Here is an 11220-nt window from a genome sequence, read left to right on the forward strand (position 1 = left end):
TTGGAGCAGGGTGGACGGAGGAGGAGGAGCAGTTGGAGCGGGGTGGACGGAGGAGGAGGAGCAGTTGGAGCGGGGTGGACGGAGGAGGAGGAGCGGTTGGAGCAGGGTGGACGGAGGAGGAGGAGTGGTTGGAGCGGGGTGGACGGAGGAGGAGGAGCGGTTGGAGCAGGGTGGGCGGAGGAGGAGGAGTGGTTGGAGCGAGGAGGAGTGGTTGGAGCAGGGTGGACGGAAGGAGGAGGAGCGGTTGGAGCGAGGAGGAGTGGTCGGAGCAGGGTGGACGGAGGAGGAGGAGTGGTTGGACTCGGGTGGACGGAGGAGGAGGAGCGGTTGGAGCGGGGTGGACGGAGGAGGAGGAGCGGTTGGAGCAGGGTGGACGGAGGAGGAGGAGTGGTTGGAGCGGGGTGGACGGAGGAGGAGGAGTGGTTGGAGCGGGGTGGACGGAGGAGGAGTGGTTGGAGCAGGGTGGACGGAGGAGGAGGAGTGGTTGGAGCAGGGTGGACGGAGGAGGAGGAGTGGTTGGAGCGGGGTGGACGGAGGAGGAGGAGTGGTTGGAGCAGGGTGGACGGAGGAGGAGGAGTGGTTGGAGCGAGGAGGAGTGGTTGGAGCAGGGTGGACGGAAGGAGGAGGAGCGGTTGGAGCAGGGTGGACGGAGGAGGAGGAGCGGTTGGAGCGAGGAGGACGGAGGAGGAGGAGCGGTTGGAGCGGGGTGGACGGAGGAGGAGGAGTGGTTGGAGCGGGGTGGACGGAGGAAGAGGAGTGGTTGGAGCAGGGTGGACGGAGGAGGAGGAGCGGTTGGAGCAGGGTGGACGGAGGAGGAGGAGTGGTTGGAGCGGGGTGGGCGGAGGAGGAGGAGTGGTTGGAGCGGGGTGGACGGAGGAGGAGGAGCGGTTGGAGCAGGGTGGACGGAGGAGGAGGAGCGGTTGGAGCGGGGTGGACGGAGGAAGAGGAGTGGTTGGAGCAGGGTGGACGGAGGAGGAGGAGTGGTTGGAGCGGGGTGGACGGAGGAGGAGGAGCGGTTGGAGCGGGGTGGACGGAGGAAGAGGAGTGGTTGGAGCAGGGTGGACGGAAGGAGGAGGAGTGGTTGGAGCAGGGTGGACGGAGGAGGAGGAGTGTTTGGAGCGGGGTGGACGGAGGAGGAGGAGCGGTTGGAGCGGGGTGGACGGAGGAGGAGGAGGAGTGGTTGGAGCGGGGTGGACGGAGGAGGAGGAGCGGTTGGAGCAGGGTGGACGGAAGGAGGAGGAGTGGTTGGAGCAGGGTGGACGGAGGAGGAGCGGTTGGAGCAGGGTGGACGGAAGGAGGAGGAGCGGTTGGAGCAGGGTGGACGGAGGAGGAGGAGTGGTTGGAGCAGGGTGGACGGAGGAGGAGCGGTTGGAGCGGGGTGGACGGAGGAGGAGCGGTTGGAGCAGGGTGGACGGAAGGAGGAGGAGTGGTTGGAGCGGGGTGGACGGAGGAGGAGCGGTTGGAGCAGGGTGGACGGAGGAGGAGGAGCGGTTGGAGCAGGGTGGACGGAAGGAGGAGGAGTGGTTGGAGCAGGGTGGACGGAGGAGGAGGAGTGGTTGGAGCAGGGTGGACGGAGGAGGAGGAGTGGTTGGACTCGGGTGGACAGGAAGGAGGAGCACTCCGAAAGCTTGTGATTTCAAATTAACCTGTTGGACTGTAACCTGGTGTCATGTGGCCTCTCATCTTCCCAACTGATTAGACGACATTCCTATTGATCAGTCCCAGGGAATAGCCCTTCAAATCTGGAGAGTTCGGCAAGAGAGGAAGTACTTGCATAAAACACTGAAAAATCTCTTGACCCAATTCCCGCAGCCATGATAGTGAATGCAGAACTGCTTCTCCCAGTGTTCCAAACTCCCATATTCTTCCCAAACCTTGCTTCAGTGTCTCACATGGTCAATCTGAATTAGTGGAAGATCAAACCAGTTATTTAATCTACCCCGATTGTAGGCCTCAGGAAGGCTAATTCCTTTCAGCACAAAGCAGTGCATCGGACCTGGCTTTAACCCAGAATGATATAGTGCGCAGCATGTTATTTTTTCACTAACTGATTTTATTTGTACTTAAAATAAAAATCAATTAAACAAATAATTAGCAAACTCCTTCAATCTCCAGGATTCATTCTGATCGTAGCAAGGTGCTGGGCCAGAGTTGGGGAGGGGAGGGGCAGGGTGGGGGGTTATTTCAGGCCTGACCAGCCTGTCCCACCCAGCAGTCTCCCCTTCCAGACCGCAGGGGAGAGTTGGGCGGGGGTTGAGGGGGCCAAAAATGATGATGACTGCAAGCGAGAGAGGTAGGTTTTATCAATCAGAGATAACAATGTCTCGAGAAAACGGGCCTTGACAAAATGACCAGAGAATATACCATGAATATACCACAAATACTGAATATACCACAATATACTGAATATACCATAATATACTGGGTCTAGAGCCCCCAGCCAGGGCAAGCATCCTTCGGCATACTGTGAAGCATACAACATTCTTACAGGGCTCCACAACGAGATCAGCTCTCATTCTTCTGAATTCCAGAGAATATGGCCCAGAATCCTGCCACCCTTTGCCGCACACCCTCTCTGAGAAAAGATTTACTTATCATAGAGGGAATGCAAAGGGTGGTAGGATTGACATAACTGGCCTGTATTCTCTGGAGATCAGAAGAATGAGAGCTCATCTCATTCAAGCATACAGAATTCTTAGAGCTCCACAGGGTGGTTGCAGGAAGGACGTTCCTCCTGGTTGGGAGGTGTCTAGAACCAGAGGACACAGTTTCAGAATAAAAGGCAGGCCTGGGACTGAGACGAGCAGCAATCTCTTCATTCAGAGGCTGGTGTCTTTGGAATTGTCTGCCCCAGAGAACTGTGGAGGCTCAGTCATTGAGCATGTGCAAGACAAAAATGGATCGATTTCTGGAAACGAAAGACATCAAGGAATATGGGGATCGAGTGGGGAAAATGGCACTGAGACAAAACAAAAACAAAAATCAGCCATGATTTAGTTTAATGGCAGGACAGGCTCAAGGGGCCAACTGGCCTACTTCTGCTTCCCATGGAGAAGCTGTAATCAGATGCGTGATTTAAAGAGATCTCAATTGCCTCATTGACTCCCATCTATTGGAGATGCCCAGTCAATGAGTGGCACAGCTCACCAGGGAGAGAGTTAGGTGAGCTGTACAGTACAGGACTCAATAAAATATTCTTACCTCCCAGTAAACTCTGAATTGATAGCAGGATTGTCCTGACATCATAAAGTGCTGACCATTTGTCTTTGAGAATATCCAGGCAAATGTTCCCTTCTCCATCTACATTGGGATGGTAGCAGGAAGTGAGGAACTTCACAGTTGGGGGGTTGTATGGGTAGCCACTGGGAAACTCAAGCGACAGCTTGTACCTCAAGCCTTCGTAAACCTGCAAAGGATAAACCCAGAGATTGTTCACCACCAAGTGTGTATGGAGCCAGACAAACCCAGAGCTACACCAATAAGGAAGAATAAGTCATTCAACCCCTCAAACCTGCTCCATTCAATAAGATCACAGCTGATCTCCACACCACATTTCTGCCCACCTCAATAACCTTTCACCCTCTTATTAATCAAGAATCTACTTCTCCCTTTAAAAAGGCTCTTCTTCTACCACCATCTTTTCAGAAGAGTTCCAAAGACTCAACCCTCAAAAAGTCTCTCCTCATCTCTATCCTAAATGGGCAACAACTTATTTTTTTTTTTTAAAGTGACCCCTAAGTCTAGATTCCCCACAAAAAGAAAATACCCTCTCCACAGTCATCCTGTCAATACACCTCAGGTTAAAGGTTTTGATCAAGTCGTCTCTTACTCTTCTTAACTCTAGTAGACACAAGCCCAGACTGTTCAACCTTTCCTCAGAATGGGCGGCACGGTGGCACAGTGGTTAGCACTGCTGCCTCATAGCATCAGGGACCCGCGTTCAATTCCGGCCTTGGCTGACTAACTGTGGGAGGAAACCCACACAGACAAAAATGTGCAGCTTAGGTTGATTGGCCATGGTAAATTGACCCTAGAGTCAGGGGATTAGCAGTGTAAATGTGCAGGGTTACAGGAATCGGGCCTGGATGGGATTGTGGTTAGTGCAACCTCGATGGGCCAAATGGCCTCCTTCTGCACTGTAGGGATTCTATGATTCATAAGACAACCCATCAATTCCAGGTATTAGTCTAGTGAACCTTCTCCCAACACATTTACATCCTTCCTTAATAAAGAAACCAATACGGTATACAATACCCCAGATGTGGCCTCACCAATGTCTTGTACAACTGAAGCATAACCTCCTTACTCATAGAATCATAGAAACCCTACAGTGCAGAAGGAGGCCATTCGGCCCATCGAGTCTGCACCGACCACAATCCCACCCAGGCCCAACCCACATATTTACCCACTAATCCCTCTAACCTACGCATCTCAGGATTCTAAGGGACAATTTTTAACCTGGCCAATCAACCTAACCTGCACATCTTTGGACTGTGGGAGGAAACCGGAGCACCCGGAGGAAACCCACGCAGACACGAGGAGAATGTGCAAACTCCACACAGACAGTGACCCGAGCCGGGAATCGAACCCGGGACCCTGGAGCTGTGAAGCAGCAGTGCTAACCACTGTGCTACCGTGCCGCCCATCATCTATTAAGTTTCCCTTACAATGAATGATTACATTTGATTAGCTTTCCCAATTACTCACTATACCTGTCTGCCAGCCTTTTGAGATTCATGCACAGAACACCAGATCAATTCTGCACCTCAGAGTTCTCCAATCTCTCGCTATTTTTTTATTCTTCCTGCCAAAGTGGACAATTTCCCATTTGTCCACACTATACTCCGTTTGCCAGATATTTAACCACTCACTAAAACCTTTATCACTTTTTACGTCATCTTCACAACTGACTTTTTCCTACCTATTTTTGTGTCATCAGAAAATTTAGCAAACCATCCCTTCATCCAAGTTATTTATTTATATTCCCACCTCAGGAAGTTACAGTTCCCCAGCACTCAGTTCTGAACCACTAAAAGCAGCTTGACCCAGGCAGGCCACTGACCGTTCCAGCAGCACCATCAATGGTCCCAATCCACCGGAATAGATTGTCGGATTCAGGAAAAGCAGAAATCCCTTTGTGACCGGACATCTGAAAGTCAGAACAGGAAATCCTCTCACAATTTAATTTAAAAAAGACACACACACACAACTGGTTTCCAACAAAAAGCAAACGTTCTAAAAATCTGTCAGGAATTTGCACTCACTCACAGATAGGTATTATAATATGCTGCAAGTGGCTTCCACCAGACTGCTGTGACAGTCAACCAGGTCTACTGTGGGATCTACACTACTTGAGGCTGTACAGGGGGATCACAACTAAGCTACAAGAGAGGCTGATATCCTCTTCAGTGGCAGACAGGGCACTCATATCTTCTGATCGAAACACAGCATCAGTTTGGGACCATTATCAAAATGGCCATGGAAACTGGCGAGAGAAGGTACATTTGGCTCCATGGTCTAGGCTCCTACACAAGGACACCGAGCTGGGAAACATGGCCAAAGCTTTACCTCAAGTGCAGCCTGATCTAACACAAAGCAGGCTTGTTACCACAGGACATTCAGTCCAAGTGGGTTCAGGAGCTGCAGCTAAAGCTTAGATCCTGCCTCCCTGGGGATTAGTGCCCTTGGATTAGGGGACGAATGATCTGAACAAATTAATTTAGAACTACATCATTCACAACTAAGGAGAAAATATTCAAGAAAAATACTGACTCACCATCAGAGTCATCAGTTCCTGTTGCAATCTGCAATAGAGACACCAACAGTTTCAAACAGGATTGTGCACTAACCGAATTGCAACCCAATAATCACCCAACCCCGCCCCCCCCCCCAGAGACCCTCACAAACCCCCCAACTCATCCCCCAGAGACCCTCACAATCCGACCCCGCAAGAACCCCCACAGTCCCCTCCCAAGAGACCCTCACAATGTCCCCAACTCACTACACAAGAGACCCTCACAATGTCCCCACCCCCCACACAAGAACCCCACAATCCCCCATCCCCCCACACAAGAGACCCTCACAATGTCACCAACTCACTACACAAGAGACCCTCACAATGTCCCCACCCCACTACAAGAGACTCTCACAATGTCCCCACCCCCAACACAAGAGACCCTCACAATGTCCCCACCCCCCACACAAGAGAACCCCACAATCCCCCATCCCCCCACACAAGAGACCCTCACAATGTCCCCAACTCACTACACAAGAGACCCTCACAATGTCCCCACCCCCCACACAAGACCCTCACAATGTCCCCACCCCACTACACAAGAGACCCTCACAATGTCCCCACCCCCCACACAAGAGACCCTCACAATGTCCCCAACTCACTACACAAGAGAACCCCACAATCACCCATCCCCCCACACAAGAGACCCTCACAATGTCCCCACCCCACTACACAAGAGACCCTCACAATGTCCCCACCCCCCACAAGAGACCCTCACAATGTCCCCACCCCTAACACGAGACCCTCACAATGTCCCCAACTCACTACACACGAGACCCTCACAATCCCCCCACCACCCCCACACAAGAGACCCTCACAATCCCCCACCACCCCCACACAAGAGACCCTCGCAATCCCCCATCCCCCCACACAAGAGACCCTCACAATGCCCCCACCCCCCACACAAGAGACCCTCAATCCCCCATCCCCCCACACAAGAGACCCTCACAATGTCCCCAACTCACTACACACGAGACCCTCACAATCCCCCCACCACCCCCACACAAGAGACCCTCGCAATCCCCCATCCCCCCACACAAGAGACCCTCACAATGCCCCCACCCCCCACACAAGAGACCCTCAATCCCCCATCTCCCCACACAAGAGACCCTCACAATGTCCCCACCCCTCTACACAAGAGACCCTCACAATCACCCCACCACCCCCACACAAGAGACCCTCACAATCCCCCCACCACCCCCACACAAGAGACCCTCACAATCCCCCATCCCCCCACACGAGACCCTCACAATGCCCCCACCCCCTAGAGACCCTCACAATCCCCTCCCCCCCCCAAACTCTCGGGCACTCACCGCTTGGACACCGAGCCCCGAGCGATGGCGGTACCGCTCTCATTGCCTTTCCAGGCGGCTCCTGATCCGGCGGCGGCGGGGTCCACATTCTGGGCCATGCTGCCTGGGCCACTCCCGCGCCCACTCACCTCTGTCCGGCCCGGCTGGGCGTGTGTCTCTGTATATATCTGGGTGTGTGAACGTCTCTCTCTCGGTCTGTGTCTCAGTGTGTAGAGGTTTCTCGGTCTGTCTCTGTGTCTCTCAGGTGTCTCTGTACCTGTGTGTATCTGTCTCTCTCAGTCTGTCTCTCTGTGAGTTTCTGTCTCTCTGTGTCTCTCGGTGAGTTATTGTCTCTCAGTCTGTCTCTCGGTGAGTTTGTGTGTGTCTCTGTCTCTCTCTCTGTCTCTCGGTGAGTCTGTGTCTCTGTCTCTCGGAGCCTCTCAGTCTCAGTCTGTCTCTGGGTGAGTCTGTCTGTCTCTCAGTCTGTCTCTCGGTGAGTCTGTGTCTCTGTCTCTCGGTGCCTCTCAGTCTGTCTCTGGGTGAGTCTGTCTGTCTCTCAGTCTGTCTCTGGGTGAGTCTGTCTGTCTGTCTCTCAGTCTGTCTCTGGGTGAGTCTGTCTGTCTGTCTCTCAGTCTGTCTCTGGGTGAGTCTGTCTGTCTGTCTCTCAGTCTGTCTCTGGGTGAGTCTGTCTGTCTGTCTCTCAGTCTGTCTCTGGGTGAGTCAGTCTGTCTCTCTGTGTCTCGGTGAGTTTCAGTCTCGAAGCTTGTTCCCGCCCGCCGGTTATTTGAATTTTACTCCCGTGAACACTCCGCCAATCAGATATCAGTTTACATTTAATTCCGCCAATCAGCCGCAGCTATTTATCTACTTGTTGCCTAGCAACGGGTTACGTCACAAAGGTGACCAATTACAAACAATGACTGGAACCGAGTTCCCCTGGGACCTGATTGGTGCACTGGCTGTGTTCTAAATGGCTCTGATTGGTGCACCGAGTCACCAACTGTGTTCTGATTGGTGCACTGACTCGCCAGCTGTGTTGTGATTGGCGCAATGAGACACCAACAGTGTTCTGATTAAATCATAGAATCCCTACAGTGCAAAAGGTCATTCGGCCCATCAAATCTGCACCAACAATCCCAGCCAAGCCCTATCCCTGTTACCCCATACACTTACCCTGCTAGTCCCCCTGACACTAAGGGGCAATTCAGCATGGCCAAATAACCTAACCTGCATATCTTTGAACTGTGGAAGGAAACCAGAGCACCCGGAGGAAACCCACACAGACATGGGGAGTACGTGCAAACTCCACACAGACAGCCACCCAAGGCTGAATTGAACCCGGGTCCCTGGCGCTGTGAGGCGGCAGTGCTAACCACTGTGCTGCCTCATTGGGATTGGTGCACTGAGCCAACTGTGTTCTGATTGGCGCACTGAGCCACCAGCTGTACTCTAATTGGTTATAAGTTAGGAAACCTGAGTCAGTCCAAAGATGTGCGGGTTAGGTTGATTGGCCATGCTAAAAAATTGCCCCTTAGTGTCCTGAGATGTGTAGGTTAGAGGGATTAGCGGGTAAATGTGTAGGGATATGGGGATAGGGCCTGGGTGGGCTTGTGGTCGGTGCAGACTCGATGGGCCTGATGGCCTCTTTCTGCACTGTAGGGTTTCTATGATGATTTCTATGAACCTGGATGTATTTCCAATTTAAAAATGAATGGATGCACAGCATCCAACAATACTGAGGGAGTAAGGGTGGGGATTGCCGAGGCACAGGCCATAAGCTTCTAATCCTCCATACATACAGGAATGATGCCTGAGCATTGGGTGTAAGCAACTACAGACCAACCTGTTCAACAAATGTGAATTTATTAAGGAAAGTCACCATTGATTTGTTAAAGGCAAACCTGTTTAACCTCAGTTTTTTTTTGGTGAGGTATAAGAGGGTGTTGATTGGGTAGGGTAGTGCACGTGGACTCCCAAAAGTGTTTGACAAAGTGACACATAAAAGGTTTGACAGCAGAGCCCACAGAATAAAAGGCAGCACAACGACAAAGGTATAGTGGTGGACAGTTGTTCAGAATGGAGGAACATATACAATGGGAGGGCCTGGGTAAGATACTCTGTCAGAGAATCAGTGCAGATTCGATGGGCCGAATAGCCTCTTCTGCACTGTGGGAATTCTATGATTCTGTGATCTACTTAACATATGGTAGGTCCATTCAAAAGTCTGATGGTAGCTGCAGGGATTGGTCCAGTAACACATCCCAGAGGATGTTCGTTGTATTCATAGGCATTGGGAATACGTTTTAGCTTTAAGTTTAATTTTAGGTTTTATTTATATTGAGTTGATTTATCATCACGTGTTGGCATACAATTAAAAGTATTGTTTCTTGCGAGCTATACGGACAAAACATACCATTCATAGAGTACATAAGGGAGAAGGAAAGGAGAGAGTGCAGAACAGTGTTACAGTCATAGCTAGGGTGTAGCGAAAGATTGGGTGGCACGGTGACACAGTGGTTAGCACTGCTGCCTCACAGCGCCAGGGACCTGGTTTCAATTCCTGGCTTGGGTCATTGTCTGTGTGGAGTTTGCACGTTCTCCATGTGTCTGTATGAGTTTCCTCCCACAGTTCAAAGATGTACAGGTTAGGTGGATTAGCCATGCTAAATTGCCCCGTAGTGTCCCAAGATGTGTAGGTTTGATGAATGAGCCATGGTAAAAGTGTGGGGTTACTGAGATAGGGTGGGGGAGAGGGCCTGGGTAAGATACTCTGTCAGAGAGTCAGTGCAGATTCGATGGGCCGAATAGCCTCTTCTGCGCTGTAGTCCAGTGTAGTCCAACATTGTTGGATTTTAATGTTGGACTTTAACCTGGTTTGTGAGACTTCTTAATGTGCTTACCCCAGTCCAATGCCAGCATCTCCACATAATTGTGAGGAGGACACTGTGATCAGCTTTAGAGCACACAGGATGAACAAGTGGCAGATCAATTTTAATGCAGAGAAGAGTGAAAGCGTACTTGATCAGAAGAACATAGAGGGGTAATATAAAATAAAGGCACAATTCTAAAGTGGGTGCAGGAACAGTGGCACACAGGAGAAATGCATGCACAAATCATTCAGGTTGGCAGGGGACATCAAGAAAAGGTTAATAAGACATCCGGGATCCTGGGCTTTAGAAATAAAGGCAAAAAGGAAGTTATGGTAAACCTGTACAAACATAGGCTCACCCTGAACTGGAATACTGGTGTCCAATTCTGGCAGCTGCACTTTAGAAAGGATGTGAAGGCTTAGGCGAGACTGCAGAAGGCTGAACGAGAATGGTTCCAAGAATAAGGAGCTTCTATTGCGTGAATAGATTGGAGAAGCTGGGGTTGTAATCTTTACAGAAGAGAAGGTTGACAGGCGATTCAATAGAGATATTCAAAATCATGAAGGGTGTGCACAGAGTAGATGGAGAGAAACTGTTCCCATTGTCCAAAGGACTGAGAACCAGAGGGCACAGATTTATGATCGCAAAATAATTTTTTTACACTGTGAATGATTAGGATCTGGAATAATCTGCCTGACAATGTGGTGGAGGCAGATTCAAATCGTAGCTTTCAAAAGGGAACTGGACAAACACTTGAAGATAAAAGGATTGCAGGGTTAGAGGGAAAGGGCAGGGGATTGGGACCAGCTGAATTGTTCCTGCAGTGAGGACATGCTGTGTTAAATAGCCTCACTTTGTTCACTGTGATCTGACGAACTATGACCCTAACTTCCAGTTGGCTGTCTTGTAAACTTCCACTCATCCTGATCTGCTCTTCGCTTCCTGAATATTCTGACAAAACAAGCTGAAAGAACAGCATCTCATCTTTCAGTGCCTTCTGGACTCGACACTGAATTTAATCTCATTACCTGTCCCCTATTTACAAATGGCTGTTGTCAGTGATTAATCTTTTTTCCATTTACACCTTCTCCAAACCAACAGCCATTTACCTTTGCCTTGTACTGTCAACGCTTTGGGCACTGAATCTTTCTTGCCTTCCCGATCACTATCATTCTCTTTCGTTTGGCCCACTGTCTCAATACTTGCTCTGATGCACTATCAATCAAGCAAAGACTAGTTTGTATGCAAGAACAAATAGGCTTTT

At 50.7% G+C, this 11220-nt stretch overlaps 1 protein-coding gene across 1 annotated transcript; it reads right to left on the reverse strand.

The window, feature by feature from the left end:
- Positions 1-3201: 3201 nt before the first annotated feature.
- On the reverse strand, positions 3202-7844 carry LOC144489646 (ubiquitin-conjugating enzyme E2 C-like; the record flags this gene model as incomplete). Its single annotated transcript, XM_078207503.1, has 4 exons — positions 7108-7844; positions 5777-5804; positions 5063-5149; positions 3202-3406 (listed from the first exon to the last, which is right to left on the reverse strand). Coding segments are annotated over exons 1-4 (418 nt in total), but the record flags the coding sequence as incomplete, so codon positions are not given.
- Between the last annotated feature and the right edge of the window lie 3376 nt (positions 7845-11220).

The sequence above is a fragment of the Mustelus asterias genome, unplaced genomic scaffold (assembly GCF_964213995.1).
Source record: "Mustelus asterias unplaced genomic scaffold, sMusAst1.hap1.1 HAP1_SCAFFOLD_2392, whole genome shotgun sequence".
In the NCBI taxonomy this organism is placed as follows: domain Eukaryota; kingdom Metazoa; phylum Chordata; class Chondrichthyes; order Carcharhiniformes; family Triakidae; genus Mustelus; species Mustelus asterias.